The sequence below is a fragment of the Pseudophryne corroboree genome, chromosome 1 (assembly GCF_028390025.1).
Source record: "Pseudophryne corroboree isolate aPseCor3 chromosome 1, aPseCor3.hap2, whole genome shotgun sequence".
Taxonomy (NCBI): domain Eukaryota; kingdom Metazoa; phylum Chordata; class Amphibia; order Anura; family Myobatrachidae; genus Pseudophryne; species Pseudophryne corroboree.
The window spans coordinates 168,219,770-168,243,352 of NC_086444.1; the positions used below are offsets into that span (position 1 = coordinate 168,219,770).

General features: G+C 44.2%; 1 protein-coding gene and 1 long non-coding RNA gene across 3 annotated transcripts in view; one reads left to right on the forward strand and one right to left on the reverse strand.

Moving 5' to 3' along the window:
* Nucleotides 1–12,283, forward strand: part of LOC135059064 (uncharacterized) — a 104,176-nt gene extending 91,893 nt beyond the window's left edge. Inside the window, exon 3 of the long non-coding RNA XR_010245487.1 lies at nt 12,194–12,283. This is a non-coding gene — a long non-coding RNA (uncharacterized LOC135059064). The remainder of the gene's footprint in view (nt 1–12,193) is intronic.
* Nucleotides 1–23,583, reverse strand: part of TNPO1 (transportin 1) — a 280,036-nt gene that overhangs the window by 25,179 nt on the left and 231,274 nt on the right. Inside the window, exons 19-23 of one of the 2 annotated variants that reach the window (XM_063963878.1) lie at nt 13,383–13,478; nt 7,646–7,721; nt 6,641–6,740; nt 4,301–4,375; nt 2,752–2,895 (exon numbers count right to left, since the gene is read on the reverse strand). In XM_063963878.1, coding sequence (XP_063819948.1) covers nt 2,788–2,895; nt 4,301–4,375; nt 6,641–6,740; nt 7,646–7,721; nt 13,383–13,478 — 455 coding nt within the window. In that variant the 3' untranslated portion in view covers nt 2,752–2,787. Of the gene's footprint in view, nt 1–2,751; nt 2,896–4,300; nt 4,376–6,640; nt 6,741–7,645; nt 7,722–13,382; nt 13,479–23,583 lie in introns of those variants that run through there. The other variant, XM_063963879.1, reaches the window with a different exon arrangement.

Consider the following 23,583-nt stretch of genomic DNA (forward strand, 5'->3'; position numbering starts at 1 on the left):
TTTTTCCGGACCTCTTCGCTCTTCTGGCTCTGTAAGGGGGCCGGCGGCGCGGCTCCGGGACCCATCCAAGCTGAGCCTGTGATCGTCCCTCTGGAGCTAATGTCCAGTAGCCAAGAAGCCCAATCCACTCTGCATGCAGGTGAGTTCGCTTCTTCTCCCCTTAGTCCCACGATGCAGTGAGCCTGTTGCCAGCAGATCTCACTGAAAATAAAAAACCTATTTAAACTTTTACTCTAAGCAGCTCAGGAGAGCCACCTAGCATGCACCCTTCTCGGCCGGGCACAAAAATCTAACTGAGGCTTGGAGGAGGGTCATAGGGGGAGGAGCCAGTGCACACCAGCTAGTCATAAAGCTTTTACTTTTGTGCCCAGTCTCCTGCGGAGCCGCTATTCCCCATGGTCCTTACGGAGTTCCCAGCATCCACTAGGACGTCAGAGAAACTTCCATATGTCTCTCTGACTCGCCATCCCCCGTCCTTTGATGGGTCCACAGGGCTCGCCTAGCAGAAACAGCCATGGTGTTGGCTCTTGAACCTAACAGCCCAACGTCTCTCGCATCGTCTCTCAAATATAAGGCTGCGTCTTTAATGTGACCCAAGGTCAATAAAATGCTATCCCTATCTAGGGTATCAATGTCAGATGACAAGATATCTGCCCACGCTGCTACTGCGCTACATACCCATGCCGACGCTACCGCCGGTCTGAGCAAGGCACCCGTATGTGTATAAATTGATTTTAAGGTAGTCTCCTGTCTGCGATCAGCAGGATCCTTTAGGGCTGCCGTGTCTGGAGATGGTAGCGCCACCTTTTTGGACAAGTGCGTTAAAGCCTTGTCCACCCTGGCCGAGGATTCCCACCGTACCCTGCCCTGCGCGGGGAAAGGGTACGCCATAAGAATTCTCTTGGGAATCTGCAGTTTCTTGTCTGGAGTCTCCCAAGCCTTTTCAAATAAAGCGTTCAGCTCATGAGACGGGGGAAAATTTACCTCAGGTTTCTTTTCCTTAAACATGCATACCCTTGTGTCAGGGACAGAGGGGTCCTTAAAGCAATAATCATATAATGAATACTTTTGGCCACTCTAGGGGGGTGGTCTTCTGTATACCGGCGGTCGGGCTCCCGGCGCTCAGTATACCGGCGCCGGGAGCCCGACAGCCGGCATACCAACACTTATTTTCCCTCGTGGGCGTCCACGACCCCCATAGAGGGAGAATAAAATAGTGTGGCGCGCGTAGCGCGCCACCGTGCCCGTAGCGAGCCCGCAAGGGGCTCATTTGCGCTCGCCACACTGTCGGTAAGCCGGCGGTCGGGCTCCCGGCGCCGGTATGCTGGTCGCCGGGAGCCCGACCGCCGGCCAGCCGTAGTGAACCCCTCTAGGGTGTAACCTCGCATCATCGTAGTCGACACTGGAGTCAGAATCCGTGTCGGCATCAGTGTCTGCAATGTGGGACAGTGGACGTTTCTGAAACCCTGAAGGGCCCTGTGACACAGCCAAAGCCATGGATTGACTCCCTGTTCCTTCCCTGGACTCTTTGTCCAATCTCTTATGTAATAAAGACACATTTGCATTTAAAACATTCCACATATCCAACCAATCAGGTGTCGTCGTCGCCGACGGAGACACCACAATCATCTGCTCTACCTCCTCCTTAGATGAGCCTTCCGCCTCAGACATGCCGACACACACGTACCGACACCCCCACACACCCAGGGATATATATCTATATGGAGACAGTCCCCCAATAAGGCCCTTTGGAGAGAGTATGCCAGCACACACCCAGCGCCACCGGACACTGGAATATAAACCCAGTCAGTACATATATATAATACACTCACTGCGCCAAATAAATGTGCCCCCCCCCCCCCTCCCCTTTGTGCCCTCTGTACTTGTGTTCAGCAGGGGAGAGTCCGGGGAGCCAGTTTCTCTGCAGCGTGCTGTGGAGAAAATGGCGCTGGTTAGTGCTGGAGGATAAAGCTCCGTCCCCTCAATGGCGGGCTTCGGTCCCGCTAAAATCTTTAAACTGGCGGGTGTTTGTGTAATATACTGCCTCCGCAGTATATATATCTATGCTAGTGTCCCTAGAGGTTAATTTTGCTGCCCCGGGCGCCCCCCCGCGCCCTGCACCCTTACATTGCAGTCAGTGTCAATGTGTGGGAGCAATGGCGCGGCGCGGTACCTCAGTGAAGATCAGAAGTTTACTGCCGCCTTTGAAGTCTTCTTTCTTCTTATACTCACCAGGCTTCTATCTTCCGGCTCTGTGAGGAGGAGGGCGGTGCGGCTCCGGGACGAACAACGAGGGTGAGACCTGTGTTCCAACCCTCTGGAGCTAATGGTGTCCAGTAGCCTAAGAAGCAAAGCCTATCATTTAAGTAGGTCTGCTTCTCTCCCCTCAGTCCCACGATGCAGGGAGCCTGTTGCCAGCAGTGCTCCCTGAAAATAAAAAAACCTAACAAAAGTCTTTTTCAGAGAAACTCAGTAGAGCTCCCCTGCAGTGCACCCAGTCTCCTCTGGGCACAGGATCTAACGGAGGTCTGGAGGAGGGGCATAGAGGGAGGAGCCAGTGCACACCCATCTAAAGTCTTTAGAGTGCCCATGTCTCCTGCGGAGCCCGTCTATACCCCCATGGTCCTTACGCATCCTCTAGGACGCAAGAGAAATATAACCCATAAATGTTTCCTGCTTTGACAATCCCCAATAACTGTATAAACAAGTATTCAGGGAAGAACAGTTTTAGTTCACAGCGCGGCTACTTACCCCTAACATTGAGACTGCAGCTTCAGCACATCTAGTTTAAACTCCGTAGTAAGCTGCAAGGCGTTCTTTGAGGGGTAGTGGAAACTGATCTGAGAAACGTCTCCAATTTTCATCCCCTACTTGGTTTTTAAATCCATGAAGAATCTACAAAGCAAATATAAAATCGGGGTGATTTAATTAAACGAAGACTTCAGGGCATAACATTTTTTTTTTTAAATATCGCACCGGAGCTTCAAGGAATAGATCAATTGCTCGTCTAAAGGTGGGTACACACTGATAGATATATCTGCCGATCAATTGATCGGCAGATACATCTACGGACGGATCGGGCAGTGTGCTGTGCATACACACTGCCCGATCCGTCGGGGACTGACGTCATGAACTGGGCGGGCGTGTACACATGCCCGCCCAGTTCAGCTGTCAATCACTGCCGGCCGCCGCATGTGTACGGGGCGGCCGGCTGGTCGCCCGTACACACAGCGATGCACCAATATATCGGTAGATATATTGGCCGGCGGCTGTGCTGCGGGGCCGATGCGATATGTCTGAACGACGGAGTTCACAGACATATCGCCCGTACACACTGGCCGACGGACCCGCGATATATCGGCCGTTAAATAGAACGGCCGATATACCGGCCAGTGTGTACACACCTTAATTCATTCCATCCATATAGTGGGGAATACATGTATTAAAGATATAACAAAAAGTAACTTTCCTACAATGGCAGTCAAGATTACCGTGCCAAAAATCATGCCAAAATTACAGATTGTATCGAACAACGGATAACACAGACATGCTGAAGTAAACAGAGGTTTACGCCAGACGGTGATCATTTGTTAAGCTGTGTGATGACATCTGTCTGACGGCAATGCAGCCAAGAGTTAAAACAATTTAGCTTTTGCCTAGCATCTTTTTTTTTTTAAATCTCCTCATGACTCTATTTCATTGAGTAGTCTAGCAAGAGACTCTATACAGGCAGATCAAGAATCCCAATTAATCTTTGGCAACAAATTGCTTTCTTCTACATGAGTGGTAAGCCACAGGCAGATCATGTAGTCTACATACAGAGGATGGACTCAATCTACCTTTCTGTGAAATCACGGGAAACTATATATATATATATATATATATATATATATATATATATATATATATATATATATATATATATATATTTTTTTTTTTTTTTAAATGTATTTCTTTATTTATTTTTTTCCGGCAAACTGTAATCTAGGCAGAGAAAAAGGAAACCCTCCGAGGTCTTACTCTCTTGCATATTTGTGCTGCTCCTTATCATCCTCCTCCTGTATATCATAACAGATTTGCAACACGGTACAATAGTGGAGACCAGATAACAAAACAATCATACACAAACTGATGCCTGGTTCACTGGATCGTAAAAATGCCTAAAGCTTGTGCTCCACCTAATGCATCTTTTCAAAATGTTGTAACCTTATTAATTTACAAGTTCTACACCAAAACACACTTTACACTCGCAGGCCTGAGGTTTTACATTATCATAATACAAAACTATAATGCACTCTACCTTACAGAACATGTCTCGAAGGTCTTCCTTTGGATTAATCCACGACGCAACAGCATCACAGAAAAATATAAAATCCTGAAAATGAGGAAATTCAATTGCGCCAATTACACTTTGTGCATGAATATTCAGTCAGGTTTGTAGCTACAAAAAGAGTGCATTTTCTGCGCTTAACTTCAGGTTAAATCTAATGTGAGTTAACACGGGTTACATTGTATAGACAGTCAATAGGTCAATATGGTCAAAAGGTAGACAAGTAAAAGGTAGACCTTGCTTAAGGTTGACAGGTACAAAAGGTCGACAATGTTTTTTGGGGTGTTTTCCACATATTTTTCAACTTTGCTTAATTCACCATCCACGTGGACTACGATTGAGAATAGTAACCCGAAGTGTGACGAGTGACATGAGCCCGCGAGGACACGTTTACACCGACTGTGGTCACAGATAATGAAACATAAAAAAATGACACAAAAAAAACACACAAAAAAAAACCCTGGGTCGAACATTTCGATGTCAACCTTTTGACCCTGTCGACCTAATGCATGGCGACCTTATGGGGTCATCCTAATGACTAATTACTGTAGATCTTTTATACCACATCTGTTTACACAAGTACCTGCTAAACTGTGGAGCTTGCTCAGCAAATCAGTGCATCCAAATTACATTTCTAATAAACGTAAACCAAGAACCCAGGGCTTAAATAGACAGAGCATTAAATGGCCGGTGCACTGGGCAAGTTCAATAAAAGCCCTTTCATGCTGAGCCTCACCTGGGATATTGCCAGGTCAAGGCAGGTCCTGGCTTGGTGTGAAAAGGGTCAACCTGGGTTTGGGGTTATTCGCATGACCGACCCAGAGAAGTGAAGTCAACGGAGTGACATGCAGGGCAGACACGGGTGCAGTGTGAAGGCGACAACCCGGGAATAACCCGGGGTCCAATGTGCAGTGAGAAAGGGGTCTGGGATTTAAGCAGAGTTCATTTTATCCGAAATGGACCGTGGAGTTATGTGTGAAAGGAGTATAATTAACAGGATCTCAACTACATTACATTAACACAATTTACAGGGAGAAATCCTGTAGTGCGAAACATAATTCAACTGCACAAAGCAGCACCAAAAGATTTTTTTCTCTTCATACATTAAACAAGATCAACTTTTAAATTTCCTGCTGTACTTCACTTATAAATAGAATTTTCATGCAAGGCAAATGCTAAGCGTTTGAGAAATAGTTTGTGTGAATACTGAAGTGTCAGATATACGGACTAAGGGGCCCTACTCATTTGACGATGCGCCGCCGAGGTGCCCGACGGCCGACGAGCGACCCGGCGGCGGGGGGGGGCAGTGACGGGGGGAGTGAAGTTTCTTCACTCCCCCCGTCACGCGGCTGCATTGAAGTGCAGGCAAATATGGACGAGATCGTCCATATTGGCCTGCATGCACAGCCGACGGGAGACCAGCGATGAACGAGCGCGGGGCCGCGCATCGTTCATCGCTGGAGTCTCCACACTTAAAGATATGAACGAGTTCTCGTTCATTTATGAACGAGATCGTTCATATCTTTCAGAAAATCGGCAAGTGTGTAGGGCCTATAAGAATTCTGAGCAATGTCCTTCAAAAAGGTGGCACTGGCGGTTAAGTGAAGCGTTTAAAAGGCATTCAGTGTTTAAGGAGTTGTTCATTCTGTGCGATCCCCAATCCAACTGGGAAGTCTGTTCCATCCTTCCAAGCCAGTAAACTGTTACCTCGTGTAAGATGGTTATTCTGTTTTTCCATATCCCCTTTTATTTTTCATTGCCTTTATATTTTTATTTTGTAGAGGAACAATCTATACAAAAAACGCACCTCAGGAGGCTCAAGCATTTTCACGTTGTTTGTGTAGAACAGGTGTATTTTCCGTTTTCAATCTGTCACGACATCCGGCCTATGTTAATGTATGTACACATATGCTCGTACAGTATGCATACTGTGGTATAGACTTAGATTATTATTGTCAATCCAAAAATTCCGGTGACCAAAATGTACTTTCTGTAGCCTCCATTGCCATTATAAAGAAATCATTACTACTAAATTGTAGCATTATTTACATCCCCAGTCTCACTGAAGGGCTAAACTGCAGTTTAGACTGTTATACGGAGTGTCATGTGGTATTCATGATGGGATATGCTGCCTAGTTCTTCTGAACAGAATGGTCTTCTAAGAAGAATTGAGCAACTGTATCTTTCCCATCAAAGCTGGTCTTGGAACCCTAGGCTTATTTTATACAGGCTACTGAAGAAACTGGATCGGCAGGTCATAGTCTCTGCTAACGTTACATGGATATAGGAAAAGCAATTCTATTATCTCACCTGAACTACACCTGCAGGATTAACACTGATCATAGCACAAATTCCACGAAAAGCAGAGTCCTTCTCTTCATTGTCTCGGATGTTCCGTAAAGAAGTACACCTACAACATTCCAAACGGAAAGTACAGCAACTCTTAATTTTGTTATATAACAAAAGATCAAGAAGTCGCAACAGAAATTAGGTAGTAAGGCATTAACGTCTTATATAAAGCATGTCGCACATTCCACACACAATGGAAAAAAGTTACTCTAGTATACTTTGAATGAATGAATACTCCAAGTACACTACATTTACAGAATAGATTTAATGTCTGACACCCTGTATCAGATCTAAATCTGAATGCAACAATATGTTAAACTACTGTATATTGTCCTGTATCTTTATGGGGGCAAAAATTTACCAAATACAAATATAGGCTGACTATGAAACTCTGATATTTTTAATACTCAACTATTTTGCTTAGATACTGTATGCATAACCGCCAATGTAACCATTCTATTGTATGACATAATACATTGGCACGTGAAATATGTGCATGCAGCGTGTCTAATAAAACCTGAAATAGATGCTGAATTAAATGTATCTATTGCCTACAAACAGTAGAAGCATCCATTTTGTAGGCTTGGAACTAGCAGCATCACACAATTCGAATGTCACATGAATGGCTGCATTCTTAGGTGCCAGGCCCACAAAATGGCTGCCTCACCCTGTGTACGTAATGAGTACACTTCTTAAACAAGCTTTAATCAAAGCAAGCATGTGACAATCTTATCCCATGCTCTCATGCATCAATTAGTCATTAGGCACAACAAAGAGGCTAACACTTTACATGACAATGCAGAAAATAAAAAATAAAAACAGGGACAAAACCTAGGACAAGATTAGTCACATGGCTGACGATGACTTAGGATTGTGTAATAACTGACAAAAATAAAATCTAAAAATGTGAACTGTAAAAGAAAACATGAAGAGAAATGAATTAAAAAAAGATTGAAGAATACACACCAGGGTCTTATAAACTGCTGTAGCATGGGGGCCACCTCTTGAGGACAAACGTAACCAAGACGACCAATTGTTATTGCTAAGGCAACGCAATCACGGTTATACACCACCAAACGCCAACCAAGACATGAGCAAATGAGGGGGGAGGAGAAAAAATAAAGAAAAAAACAACAAATAACTCAGAAACAGAAAACAGAATCTGTGTATGATAATAAACATAAGATATCACTAGTGTAGTTTATGAGCACCGCCTCCTCAAAGGTAGTGACACATGGCTTAACTCTCAGAAGAGGGGTGGTATAGAGGGGGAGGAGGGGAGAGGGGGTGGGTGGATTGAGGGGTTATAGGTGAGTGGGAAAGGAAATGAGAGAACACCTAGAAAACACAGAGCCTACATAGAATGGTTTCCCCATCCTCAAATTAATTTAATGGGATCTGCATAATGTAAAACGTGTTGGAAACTCAATCAGTGTAGAGAAATACAGGTTGAGTCTCTGATATCCGAAATGCTTGGGACCAGTAGCATTGTGGCAGCAGAGACAGCGACTACAGGAAAGGGACCCGGGCCACTCTAAACGCAGTCAGTTGACGGGGATGGTCCCATGGGTGCAGCGGGATGTTCTGATGGGTGCTGCGGAATGGAGTAATGCAGGCAGTAATCGAGCCAGAATTCCTGAGGGGCTGCTGCCACACCATGCCCACATCATAGGTTATAGATATCTAATGATTACAGGACATCAGGTCACGAGTAACATCTGTCTAAAATCTTCAGGTCTCTATTTCAAATTTAAGAATATGCAGATAAGGGAGACTCAACCTGTATATTTTTTCTGTTGTGTAAATACCTAGAAAATCACTTGGAGGTAGTGACATCAGTGCAGCATACACCACCAAGTCTAACACAATCGGACAGAATACATATCCGTCAGAAGTAAATGGCAGACATTTGAGAATGATTTGACAAAGATAATGTGATCATTAATACAAATAACTAATTTGTAATTAATGCACCCATTCTTCCTTTATAACAGCAAACTGTTAAACTCCTACAAGTAGCGAATGGGTCACACTTTAAAGTGATGTATGTAGCATTGACGACTGGAGATTTATTAAAGCTTGGAGAGCTGAAGTTTCAAGTAATCAGCTTATAAACGGTAATTTTTCAAACACAGCCTGTAAAATGACAGGAGCTGATTTGTTGGTATTTTATCTCACCACTTTATCTCTGTCCAAACTTTGATAAGTGTGCCCCTATATCTTCTTGCCACAAGGACACCCATTAGCCTAGTGTTTCCCAACCAAAGTCCTGAAAGCACAACAATCTAAATATTAAAAAATAGCCATACTTGAGCACAGGTGACACAATACATACCAGTTATTTTTATTTATGCATCTGTGCTCAAGCATGGTTATCCTTAAAACCTGGACTGTGTCTTGAGAACAGAGGATGGTAAACACTGCATTAGCCTTATCCACGACCAACATATAATACACCCAACAGCTGATTATCAGAACAGAGCAGTAATTAACAGGTCATGTTTTGAGGTATGCCGTCCGTGGAAACAGGTGGGATAATTACCGACCCAGCTAAATAGATTAAGTCCACTGTGCATGATTATAGAAATCAACAAAACATGACCTGTTGGTGGTACTTAAGGGACTGGAGTTGAGAACTGGAATAGAGCACTGGAGAAATATCAAAGACCTAGAAACAACAAAGCTAAATGCGAAGTACACTAAAGCCTAATACAAGCGAGCATTTTTGAAAAGTGGTCTACAGTGCGTTCAATATCATACTGTATGTTATTGTACAAAGGTGTTAGGATTCATTAATCCACTTGGTTAAAATCCTCTGTAGGTATGGGCATACTACGCTAAATCTGGGTAGCCTTTAATTGTAAATCAATGCGTTTCGCCTTGCACATAACGACAAGCCTGCATTTACAACAAGTGCCCATGTGTAGAGAGTATTTATGGATTCATGAAAATTAATACTTTTGTATATTCACGTAGGAGTTTTTTTTTTAAATGCTTGCATGTAATAGGCTTAACTGTATTTAGCATACAGCTCTTGATTAATAAACCCAGCGTGAACAAGCCCTAATGCTGAAATCAAATTTACAATGTAGATGAAATTAAACTTAATATAATAAATTAAGTATGATATAAGCAAATAAAAAGCAGATTTATTAGAATAGTTTTAGTAGAATGTGTTTTGCTAGGATTCTTTAAAACAGTGGTTCTCAGCTCCCATCCTCAAGTAACACCAACATGTCATGTTGTGTGGATTCCTCTAATCATGCACAGGAGAGTTGATCTATTTTGCTGCGTAAGTCATTATCCCAGTCAGAAATCCTGAAAAAAACAACCTGTTGGGTATACCTGAGGGCTGCAGTTGAGAACCACTGATTTAAAATAAGTTATAACAGCTAATTTGTCAGTGATGCGGACCCAAAGCCACCCTACAAAACGTCTTAAATTTAGTCAAGAACATTTTAGACAAGTGGTCTTCAAGCTCCAGACCTCAAGTATCGCCAACAGGTTACATTTTGTGGGTTTCTTTAATCATGCACAGAGGAGTTACTCTATCTTGCAGGGTCACCTGTTTCAAGACAGAAATCCTCAAAATAGGATCCGGTCAGGATCTCAGTGTTCGGGATCCTGGTAGTCAGAATACAGACGGCAGAATAGTGTAACTGTTCGGAATGCTGACACCGGCATACCAACATGAATCAAAATGCTGGTGCCAGGATCCCGAACTACAGAATCCCAATCGAGGTCTGGCTTGGTCTCCACACTGGGAAGACACGAGATAGGGGAGGAAAGGGGGAGGTTAGGTTTAGGCTGCGGAGAGGGGGATTAGGGGTGAGGTACCGCCGGATCGAGTTAGGATTGGGCTGGGGTGGGAGTTTGTGGGGGGGGAGGGGGGGGGGGGGAGATCAGGGTTAGGAAATGGAGGAAGGGGGGGTATGTTAGGGTCAGGCTGCGGGAACGGAGGGTTGGGGAGGTTAGGGGTAGTTTACTTACCAAATAGGTGTCAGGATCCTGAGCATCGGGATGCTGCTGTCGGTAATTTGACTGCCGGCATCCCGATATCATCCCTTCAAAACATGGCCTGTGAGTTGAAGTTGAGAACCACTGTTTTAGACTATAAAAGCAGACTGCATTAAATGTGAAATTTTAACTCCCAACCACACCCTCCGTGGAACTCAGTAACAGGCAATTCTTCATATGAACAATGCCAGAGTGTGGTTTCAACAAAGGAATGCGTTTTACAGACATACTGAGGGCAGCAAATATCTATAAATGCACAGTAGTACTAGGAAACCATTCCGTAGAAATTATTTAAATGCAATTACTTTAATGAACTCCAAAAAGAGCCACTATCTTTCACAACACATAGCTACATTGCAGGTATGAAAAATTGGAGGGCAGGATTACAAATCTTAAAGTTGTAAATCTGTTTAAAGAGGCAACAAAGTTGTATATCAAGATTCAATGTGTTTTCAGGTGTTCTCTCTGACACAGATGGTTAATAACTCTAGACAAGAGAATATGGGAGGGAGATGTTGGAAGAATAGTATAAAAACTCTATAAGCAAACTAAACAAATACTAAAAAACTCAGCAGATTTGTATAGAAGCAGAATAAAACAAAACCTATGTTCAGGTGACAAACTATGCAACATTCTCATTAAACAGGCATTTGTGAACAGTCTGATGACAGCATGCAATAAAAGCAGAGGATGTGCTTTAAGTTTAAAAGCTCAGTGTGGGACGAGAAGCCAAACAAAAAAAAGAATCTGCCAATGCACTGTTCAATTGCGGATGTCTAAACTATGATTCAGTTACAGATCTCACGTAAAGTTCAGTAATCATAAAGATGTGCCGAATGTAGAGTTACTCCGCATATAGATGGAAACTAACTGCAGAAGATATCCATTACTAGCATTAGTAGTGCTCCAGGTTTTCTAGCACCACATAAACTTCATTAGCCTAGATTTGGATGGCTCTGCTCTTTTGCCCAAGTCACTAATGGAAGGATTTGTTTTATATCATTTTTCATTTAGGTAAATTCAGTAAATGAAGAAACGGATGCATTAAATTTAAATGACAATAAAGATACTACACCTAGTCTGTGTTTTCTTTAAACTCAGTAACACAATTGCAGAGAGCAGTGTGATACTAGATTTCTTAAAGGCTAGTGGAATAGTTTTTAGCTCTTAAATATATATTTGCTTTGATGATTGATCTCTGCAACAGTGTATCACCAAAATAAACACACAAAACCTTACAGAAGATCATTTAAAGTATTTAAGGACATTTTGAATTGTCAAGCACAAATCAATACCCCAGTGTCAGCATGTTCCAGTGTCCCCTAGTGGCTGACTGACAAAATAATTGAGTAATCCAGTTATCCATTCCAACCTTTCCATTTTAAAGCATACACCAATAATTGTGTCAACTTGATAATCGAGGAGAGCATTAAAATAAAATAAAAATAAAAAATGTAGTCTCCAAACTCTATCCTCATTTCTTTTTCTATTTTGCAGAATGTCTGGATATCCCACAGTGGACTTTTAACCAAAAAGTGCATCACATTCAACATTTAAAAAGGAAAATACAAAAAAAAAAAAGAAAATCAAATATAAATAAAATAAAACAATATATGGACCCTTCTATTTTTCTTATTATATATATATATATATATATATATATATATATATATATATATATATATATATTCCCAGAAAGCTATCTGTTTGTTCTATTTTTGTTTGGTGTTTTTATACATTTGTTATACATAGAAAAAGGTAGAAACGTGATGTATTATACCTTATAAAGCCTAGGTCATACATGTTTAATCAACAAGCGGGTAAAATGGCCCTATTGTGGTGGACAACATCGGGATTATGAATAGACTACACAATGCATTGTGTAGGCATAGTCCTTTTTGCACAACTGTAGTATACAAATATTAGGATGGACCTGAAAATGTTTGGCAATTTGCCAATTAGCACTTCAAATTTACATACTCTCAATATGCTAAATGTACAAGCCTGTTTAGTCTTCCGAAGAATTGATTTACTTGCGCAAGTTAACAAAATGACACAGAAAAGCTGTGGCAACTAACACTATATGTTCCATTAGAAATGTCTCCTAACAAAGGTATAAAAAAAAAAAAATTAGCATTTGACAATTTCAAATTTTCTCCACCAGATCCAAGAGCTACCAAGGCTCAGTCTGTGACAAAAGCAACCACTCAGTGCTGTAAAGATCCTATGCCAGCCAATATAAAAATACAATAATTTCTGATTGTGAAACTGGGGACACTATCATTTCCTAAGATATAATGATGCTGAGACAATACAGGATCCTTAAGATAAAACTAACTGTATACATAGATAAAAGAAATCAATTACAATGTAAAATACATATGGGGTATTATAGTAAGAACAGCAAATTATTAAATAACATTATTTATGTTTTAATCATTTAACGGGAAGTTGGAAAATCTGTCAGTGGCTGTGCCAATTTACTTAGAATACACTTTGGCTGGTTCTGGAACAGAGTAAGATAGTGACATAGTAGACTGATATAGTGATGCGTAAACGCTGAGGCTTATAGACACTGGGCATATTTGAAAGCATGTTACAAGCATGGCAGATAGAACAGCAACTCCCACTCCTGCGGAAATGAATGCAGTATCTAAGTCTTCCACAAACAGCTGGCAAGTGGTACCTGTATTCTCTAAGAGTGTCTTTGGTGTGTTGGGTCTGTTAATGATTTCTACTAGTTGGTGTAACACCATTGGAATATAAGGCTGCATTTCAATTCCTACAAAACAAACACAAGTTCCAGTCACCACACACTGTATATGAATTTTGACTACAAAAAAAAACATTTCATGCTCAAAAGCAATACATATACTGTAATCATTTAAATATAATACAGAGTAGCACAAATTCCACAGTGAAATGTAAACTGTACAATATGGAAGTCCTTATACATCCAAAGCATATTAGTCCTTTGATTGTGCAGTTAATATTAATAATTCACAGCAGAACTATCACATATGCAGAATTAAGTCTTTAATGGTCCTCCTTTCCTTTTCTCTGAAGCCAATGTGGGACACAGTTACAGTATTAATCTGGGATTACACTGCAACAGGAAGCAGGGTTATTCAAACGTATCACTCTTTCATATTCTAGTTACAGATGTAGCCACGCTCCTCTATACCGATGGCGTGACTAGTGTGCCAGCATCTATGACGGGCGCATGAGAACGCACATTCCATAGACTTTGTGTGATTGCCGGCATGGCGCACCCTGCATCGCAATGGCTGTGAAAGCCTCTGCCTGATTGACAGGTAAAAGCATTCACAGGGGCAGCAACGGCACCAGGAAAACAAGGGCAGGCCTGCAGCGCATGACATCACGAGCAGCCGATCCGATGGGATAATAGGATTTTAATTATCTACATGATAAATCCTTTTCTCGTAGTCCGTAGAGGATACTGGGGTCCATTTAGTACACTGGGTATAGACAGGTCCACCAAGAGCCATGGGCACTTTAAGAATTTGATAGTGTGGGCTGGCTCCTCCCTCTATGCCCCTCCTATCAGTCTCCGTCTAGGAAACTGTGCCCGAGGAGACGGACATACTTTGAGAGAAGGATAGATAAGGATAGTGGAGAGATTCCGAACAGGCACACACAACAAGAGGAAAGCCAAGCTCACAAAACTTGAAACAGGAACCGCAACGGCTGAACCAACATTACTTAACCAGGTAACAGTACAGGAAGAACGAAGCACCAGGCGGGCGCCCAGTATCCTATACGGACTACGAGAGAAGGATTTACCGTGTAGGTAATTAAAATCCTATTTTCACTTACGTCCTAGAGGATACTGGGGTCCATTTAGTACCATGCGGATGTACCAAAGCTCCCAAACTGGGTGGGAGAGTGCTGAGGTTCCTGCAGAACTGATTGACCAAACTGAAGGTCCTCAGAGGCCAAAGTATCGAACTTGTAGAACTTAGCAAACGTGTTCGAACCTGACCAAGTAGCTGCTCGGCAGAGCTGTAAAGCAGAGACCCCCCCAGCCAGCCGCCCAGGAAGAACCCACTGACCTACTAGTGGGCCTGTACAGATTTTGGACATGGCAAACCTGCTGTGGAATAAAGCATGCTGGATAGTCTGATCTAGCGTGCAATTATCTGCTTTGAAGCAGGACACCCAATCTTATTGGGATCATAAAGAGCAAACATCGAGTCCATCTTTCTGTGACAAGCTATTCTTTTCACATACACCTTCAAAGCCCTCACAACATCCAAAGACTTTGAAGTAGCAGAGGTGTCCGTGACAACCAGAACCACAATAGGTTGGTTGATGTGAAATGCGGACAACACTTTAGCAAGAAATTGCTGACGAGTTTTGAGCATAGCTCTGTAATCATGGAAAATTAAATAGGGACTTTTGTGAGACAAAGCCCCCAGCTCCGACATACGTCTTGTTGAAGCCAAGGCCAACAGTGTGACGGTCTTCCACGTAAGATATTTTATGTCCACCTTCTGTAACGGTTCAAACCAGTCCGATTGGAGGAACTGCAGCACCACACTGAGATCCCAAGGTGCCGTGGGAGGCACAAAGGGAGGTTGGATGTGCAAAACACCTTTCAAGAACGTCTGGACCTCAGGGAGAGAAGCCAATTGTTTCTGAAAGAGAATGAACAAGGCCGAAATCTGGACTTTTATAGAGCCCAGACGCAGACCCACATCCACGCCTGCCTGCAGAAAAAGACGGAAAAGTCCCAGATGAAATTCCACCGCAGAATAATTTCTGCTCTCACACCAAGAGACTTCTTCCAAATACGATGGTAATGCTTAGACGTTACCCCCTTCCTGGCTTGGATCATAGTCGGGATAACCTATTTAGGGATCCCACTCCTGGCTAGAATCAGCCGTTCAACTTCCATGCAGTCAAACGTAGCCGCGGTAAGTCCTGATAGACAAACAGGCCCTGTTGCGTATTGGCCACGGATCTTCTAGGATCATCTCCAGTAGGTTCGCGTACCATGCCCTTCTTGGCCAGTCTGGGGCAATGAGTATTGCTTGAACCTTTTCTCTTTAAGAATTTTTAGAAGTTTAGAGTTTTAGAATTCTTGGGATCAGAGGAAATGGAGGAAACACGTACACCATCTGACAGACCCATGGAGTTGTCAGGGTGTCTATCGCCACCGCCTGTGGGTCTCTCGACCTGGAACAATACCGCCTGAGCGTCTTGTTGAGACGAGAGGCCATCATGTTGATCTGTGGATATCCCCATCGACTTGTCAAGCACCTGAACACTTCCGGATGAAGGCCACACTCCCCCGGGTGCAGGTCATGTCTACTGAGGAGTCTGCTTCCCAGTTGTCTACTCCTGGAATGAAGACCGCTGACAACGCCACAGCGTTTCTTTCTGCCCAGAGGAGAATTCTTGACACCTCTAACATTGCTGCTCTGCTTTTCGTTCCGCCCTGTCGGTTTATTACCTGAAAGGCCCGATCTTGAAGAAGGTGTGAGGCCTGCAGAAGGGCGTTTTATATGGCTCGGAGTTCCAGAATGTTGATTGGAAGGATGACTTCCTGACTGCTCCCAAACCTCTGAGGCTTGCGTCTGTGGTTAACAGAATCCAGTTCTGAATTGCGAACCTCCATCCTGCAACGAGGTGAGAAGACTGTAGCCACCACAGAAGGAAGATCCTGGCCTTTCGCGACAGACTGATCCTCTGGTGCATGTGAAGATGCGATCCGGATCATTTGTCCAACATATCGAGCTGGAAGGGTCTTGCATGAAACCTTCCGTATTGAAGTGCCTCGTAAGAGGCCACCATTTTCCCCAGAAGGCGAATGCACATATGCACAGACACCCGGGTTGGCTTCAGGACATCCCGAACCATCGACTAGATTACTAATGCCTTTTCCAACGGAAGGAACACCTGTTGTGACTCCGTGACCAGTATCATTCCCAGGAATGGGATCCTCCGTGTTGGCTCTAGGTGAGATTTCGGAAGGTTCAGAATCCACCCGTGATTCTGGAGGAGTTTGGTTAAGAGAGCAATGCTGTCCAGCAACCTCTCCCTGGACGGCGCTTTTATCAGGACATTGTCCAGGTACGGAATTATGTTCACTCCCTGTTTGCGGAGTAGAAAGATCATCTCTGCCATCACCTTGGTAAACACCCTTGGTGCCGTGGAGAGACCAAATGGCAGGGCCTGGAACTGGTACCGACAGTCCTGCAGTGCAAACCATACATAAGCCTAATGAGGCAGCCAGATTGGAATGTGAAGGTACGCATCCTTGATATCCAGAGACATTAGGAATTCCCCCTCCTCCAGACCTGAGATCACCGCTCTCAGAGACTCCATCTTGGATTTGAACACTCGTAAGTACAGGTTCAAAGACTTGAGGTTCAAAATTGGTCTTACCGAACCGTCCGGCTTCGGTACTACAAACAAGTTGGAATAGTACCCTTTGTTTAGTAGATGAGGTGGAACTGGAACAATGACCAGAGTCTGTACCAGTTTTTGGATGGCATGCTGTATACTTGCCTCTTGTGAAACTGGCAAGCCTAATTTGAAGAATCTGTGAGGTGGGAGCTCTTTGAACTCCAGTCTGTAGCCCTGGGAAAATAAGAATTTACTCACCGGTAATTCTATTTCTCGTAGTCCGTAGTGGATGCTGGGGACTCCGTAAGGACCATGGGGAATAGACGGGCTCCACAGGAGACTGGGCACTCTAAAGAAAGATTAGGTACTATCTGGTGTGCACTGGCTCCTCCCTCTATGCCCCTCCTCCAGACCTCAGTTAGGGAAACTGTGCCCAGAAGAGCTGACATTATAAGGAAAGGATTTTGGAATCCAGGGTAAGACTCATACCAGCCACACCAATCACACCGTACAACTCGTGATAACCTTACCCAGTTAACAGTATGAACAACAACTGAGCATCACTCAACAGATGGCTCATAACAATAACCCTTTATTAAGCAATAACTATATACACGTATTGCAGAAAGTCCGCACTTGGGACGGGCGCCCAGTATCCACTACGGACTACGAGAAATAGAATTACCGGTGAGTAAATTCTTATTTTCTCTAACGTCCTAGTGGATGCTGGGGACTCCGTAAGGACCATGGGGATTATACCAAAGCTCCCAAACGGGCGGGAGAGTGCGGATGACTCTGCAGCACCGAATGAGCAAACACAAGGTCCTCCTCAGCCAGGGTATCAAACATGTAGAACTTTACAAAAAAGTGTTTGAACCCGACCAAGTAGCCGCTCGGCAAAGCTGTAAAGCAGAGACCCCTCGGGCAGCCGCCCAAGAAGAGCCCACCTTCCTTGTGGAATGGGCTTTCACTGATTTTGGATGCGGCAATCCAGCCGCAGAATGAGCCAGCTGAATCGTGCTACAGATCCAGCGAGCAATAGAGTTATAGAGGACATACAATGGAGTGACAGTTTCACCCTGATAAGTGCAGATGTATCTACACTCTATACAATAATAGAGATGGAGAGGGTTTGGAGGCAGTGACATGCTTCTTAGATAAATCAGCACTCCAAATTGAGGCCACCAAATTGTTTGTCCTGAAAAGTATTAAATTTATCCTAATAAACAATTATTTTTATTTTGGAGGATCCTACTATATCCAGTTGATTGGAACCGCCATGGGCACCAGGTTCGCCCCCAGCTATGCCAATCTCTTCATGGCATATTGGGAAACAACTATGGTCTGGCATGGAGACCAGCTGGGGGCAGATCTGGTGTCCTGGCGACGTTTTATAGACGATGTTCTATTCATCTGGAGTGGTACGGATGAAAATTTGGAGAATTTTTGTCGGACCCTTAATACGAATGATTACAACATCAATCTCACCTTTACCATAAGTAAAACTGATATTACCTTTCTAGACGTGTATTTATGTGAAGAATAATACTCTCTTTACAAAATTATATAGAAAGGAAACAGATTCCAACAGCTATATAGAGAAGAGCAGCCTTCATCATAAAAACTGGCTCGATGGGATACCCTATGGCCAGTTTTTAAGGGTGAAACGCAATTGCACTGAGGAAACTATATGTGAACAACAGATTGTAGAAATGAGTAATAGGTTTCTTGAAAAAGGCTATAAAAAGAAAGATCTGGAATGTTCCAAATTGCGGTTGGAATCGATAGATAGGAAATCCTTGATAGATGGGAAGAAGAAGATTCAGGATATAGGTAGTCAATTTCAAACATGGAATTTTATAAGTGATTTTAGCATTCAACATAAGGAAATTGAGTCCATCTTCAAGAAACATTGGAGAATCTTAAAAGAGGACCCTGTTTTAGGAAAAGAGATCCCTGATAAACCACTATTTACTTACAGGAGGACCAAAAATATTAAAGACGAGCTGGTACACAGTGCTATAAATGATACGAAAAGCACTAGCACTAGGAGCCATGGGTTCCATAGATGTGGACTGTGTACCATGTGTCGTCTGGTAAAGGGCCCTAGTAAACAAAAAGAATTTTATGTGAATGGGGAGAAATTTGACATCCGTAATTTTATTACTTGTAACACCAAAAATGTTGTCTATGTTTTATCTTGCACATGTGATCTTTTTTATGTCGGTAAGACGAGTAGGAACCTTAAGACTCGCCTTGCCGAACATACTTATAATATAAGAAAGGGGTTAGAAACACATTCAGTCTCCATGCATTTTAAAAAAGTGCATCAATGCAATCCAAAATATTTAAAATCTTTTATGGGTATTCAAACCATCACTCCAAATTGGAGAAATCGTAATCTTGAGATTAACTTGGCTAAGGCGGAGATGAAATGGATGTTTAAATTAAATTCATTAATCCCCAAGGGCTTAAATTCTGAGTTTGAACTTAAGTGGTTTTTATGATGTTTTAATTTTCATTGTTTTAATATATTTTTATGTTTGTTTTTATTTTGGGGTATATACTGTTATGGATATATTATTCCTACTCCTGATAAGGACTTTCTAAGGACCTTTCAAGTGATTTGGAGTGCTAGTCCTGTAGAAGCGCTGCAATGGGACATTTGGAACGCACCCTGGAATACAACAGCCTTATTTCCGGCGTGATCGCAGGTGGAACGCACCATGCGTACTTCCGGTTCCGGTAGAGCTTCCGCGAACGTCACTTCCGCGGGGAGACCGGCGGTAACGGAAGCGATGGAATCAAGAAGAACACCTGGCACCACTTCACATAATTAGATGGGGTATTTAGGAGCAACAGTGTCAGTCAGCCACCATGCCTCTGATGAAGGACTAAGGTCAGAAAAGCTTCAGGCGTGGTGACTGATGTATTTGGGGACTACAATTGACCGACACAGCTTCCTGTTACCAGTGGGTTGGAGATTCCGGAGCTCTGATCTGCTTCCTTAGTTGAAGACCTGGGAGGGTAACGGTGTTGATGCCTGGTCCTATGTCCTAACCCACACTAGTGGTTACATGCTTATGTCTTCTCTCTGTTTGGGAGTTTTTTGTATTAAAATCACCTTTTATTCAAATATCTGGCTGTACTTGCACCATGTCCTTTTGTCTTCAAATATTTGAAGGTGACTCCTATCCTCATTTATGAGGTGAATACATCTGAGATACGAACCTATTGTCGATCTGTGGCCAGCTACTCACAGCATCTCCTTCGACTAAGCTGCAATAAGAAACTGTATTGATGTAAGATTTTGTTTTGTCATGTGAACATGTATTAATAAGCGCTATTGGTATACCTAAATTTTCTGTGTGTGTGACTATTCCGAGACTAGTGAAGAGTCTCGTTCAGGTTTAAATAAGCTGCATTTTAACGATTGGCACGGTGTGTGAATTACCTTCCTTTCTATTAATAGTCTTTGAAGCAGGAGCACCCAGCTTATTGGGTGCATACAGAATAAACAGCGAGTCAGTCTTCCTGACTCCAGCCGTTCTGGAAACATATATTTTCAAAGCCCGGACTACGTCCAGCAACTTGGAGTCCTCCAAGTCCCGAGTAGCCGCAGGGACCACAATAGGTTGGTTCAAATGAAACGATGATACCACCTTTGGGAGAAATTGGGGACGAGTCCGCAATTCTGCCCTGTCCATATGGAAGATCAAATAAGGGCTTTTACACGACAAAGCCGCCAATTCTGATACACGCCTCGCCGATGCTAAGGCCATCAGCATGACCACTTTCCACGTGAGATACTTTAGTTCCACGGTCTTAAGTGGTTCAAACCAGTGGTATTTCAGGAAATCCAACACAAAGTTAAGATCCCAAGGTGCCACTGGTGGCACAAAAGGGGGCTGAATATGCAGGACTCCCTTTACAAACGTCTGAACCTCAGGCAGTGAAGCCAGTTCTTTTTGAAAGAAAATGGATAGGGCCGAAATCTGGACCTTTATGGACCCTAATTTCAGGCCCATAGTCACACCTGACTGTAGGAAGTGCAGAAATCGACCCAGCTGGAATTCCTCTGTAGGGGCCATCCTGGCCTCACACCAAGCAACATATCTTCGCCATATACGGTGATAATGCTTAGCTGTTACATCCTTCCTAGCTTTTATCAGCGTAGGAATCACTTTATCCGGGATGCCCTTTTCTGTTAGGATCCGGCGTTCAACCGCCATGCCGTCAAACGCAGTCGCGGTAAGTCTTGGAACAGACAGGGCCCCTGTTGCAACAGGTCCTGTCTGAGAGGCAGAGGCTATGGGTCCTCTGTGATCATCTCTTGTAGTTCTGGGTAACAAGTCCTTCTTGGCCAATCCAGAACGATGAGTATTGTTCTCACTCCTCTTTTTCTTACTATTCTCAGTACCTTGGGTATGAGAGGAAGAGGAGGGAACACATATACCGACTGGAACACCCAGGGTGTCACTAGCGCGTCCACAGCTATCGCCTGAGGGTCCCTTGACCTGGCGCAATATCTTTTCGGCTTTTTGTTGAGGAGGGACGCCATCATGTCCACCTGTGGCAGTTCCCATCGATTTGCAATCTGTGTGAAGATTTCTTGATGAAATCCCCACTCTCCAGGGTGGAGGTCCTGTCTGCTGAGGAAGTCTGCTTCCCAGTTGTCCACTCCCGGAATGAACACTGCTGACAGTGCATGTACGTGAATCTCCGCCAAACGAAGAATCTTTGTGGCTTCTGCCATCGCCACCCTGCTTCTTGTGCCGCCCTGGCGGTTTACATGGGCGACCGCCGTGATGTTGTCTGACTGAATCAGCACTGGCTGATCTCGAAGCAGGGGCTCCGCTTGACTTAGGGCGTTGTATATGGCCCTTAGTTCCAGTATATTTCTGTGCAGACAAGTGTCCTGACTTGACCACAGCCCTTGGAAGTTATTTCCCTGAGTGACTGCCCCCCATCCGCGGAGGCTTGCATCCGTGGTCACCAGGACCCAGTCCTGTATGCCGAACCTGCGGCCCTCGAGAAGATGAGCACTCTGCAGCCACCACAGAAGAGACACCCTGGCCCTCGGGGACAGGGTGATCAGCCGATGCATCTGAAGATGCGATCCGGACCACTTGTCCAACAGATCCCACTGAAAGATCCTCGCATGGAACCTGCCGAAGGGAATGGCTTCGTATGAGACCACCATCTTTCCCAGGACTCGCGTGCAGTGATGCACAGACACCTGTTTGGTTTTAGGAGGTCCCTGACCAGAGTCACTAACTCCTGGGCCTTCTCCTCCGGGAGAAACACCTTCTTCTGTTCTGTGTCCAGAATCATACCCAGGAAGGGCAGACGCGTCGTAGGAATCAGCTGCGACTTTGGAATATTCAGAATCCAGCCATGCTGTTGCAACACTTCCTGAGAGTGTGCTACGCTGATCAACAACTGCTCCCTGTACCTCGCCCTTATGAGGAAATCGTCCAAGTACGGGATAACCGTAACTCCTTGCTTCCGAAGGAGTACCATCATTTCCGCCATTACCTTGGTAAATACTCTCGGTGCCGTGGACAGACCAAACGGCAACGTCTGGAATTGGTAATGACAGTCCTGTACCACAAACCTGAGGTACTCCTGGTGAGGTGGATAAATGGGGACATGCAAGTAAGCATCCTTGATGTCCAGAGATACCATAAAATCCCCCTCTTCCAGGCTTGCAATGACCGCTCTGAGAGATTCAATTTTGAACTTGAATTTTTTCATATAAATGTTCAAGGATTTTAAATTCAGAATGGGTCTTACCGAACCGTCCGGTTTCGGTACCACAAACATTGTGGAATAGTAACACCTTCCCTGTTGAAGGAGGGGGACCATTATTATCACTTGCTGGAGGTACAGCTTGTGAATTGCTGCCAGGACTACCTCCCTTTCCGTGGGGGAAGCTGGCAAGGCTGATTTTAGGTAACGGTGAGGGGGAGTCACTTCGAACTCCAGTTTGTATCCCTGAGATACAATTTGTATAGCCCAAGGATCCACCTGTGAGCGAACCCACTGGTTGCTGAATTTTCGGAGACGCGCCCCCACCGCTCCTGGCTCCGCCTGTGGAGCCCCAGCATCATGCGGTGGACTTAGTGGAAGCCGGGGAGGACTTTTGTTCCTGGGAACTAGCTGCTTGGTGCAGCTTCTTTCCTCTACCCCTGCCTCTGGCAAGAAAGGATGCACCTCTGACCTTCTTGCTTCTCTGAGAACGAAAGGACTGCATTTGATAATACGGTGCTTTCTTAGGGCTAAAACACACTACACGGTTGTTGCCGGCCGGGAAAAAGCCGGACGGCTTTTTCCCGTGCCGGCATTGTAGTTAACAGTGTGAGGGGTAGGGTCCCTTCACACTGCACGGCCCCGGCCCGGCTGCCGGGTTGCAGCCGGGTCTCACCACTGGAAGGTCCGGCGGCCGGGCGGCCGCCGGGCCGTCCTTGGAGCCAGTAAACCATGTGTGTGAAGGGGAGCTTTCACACACAATG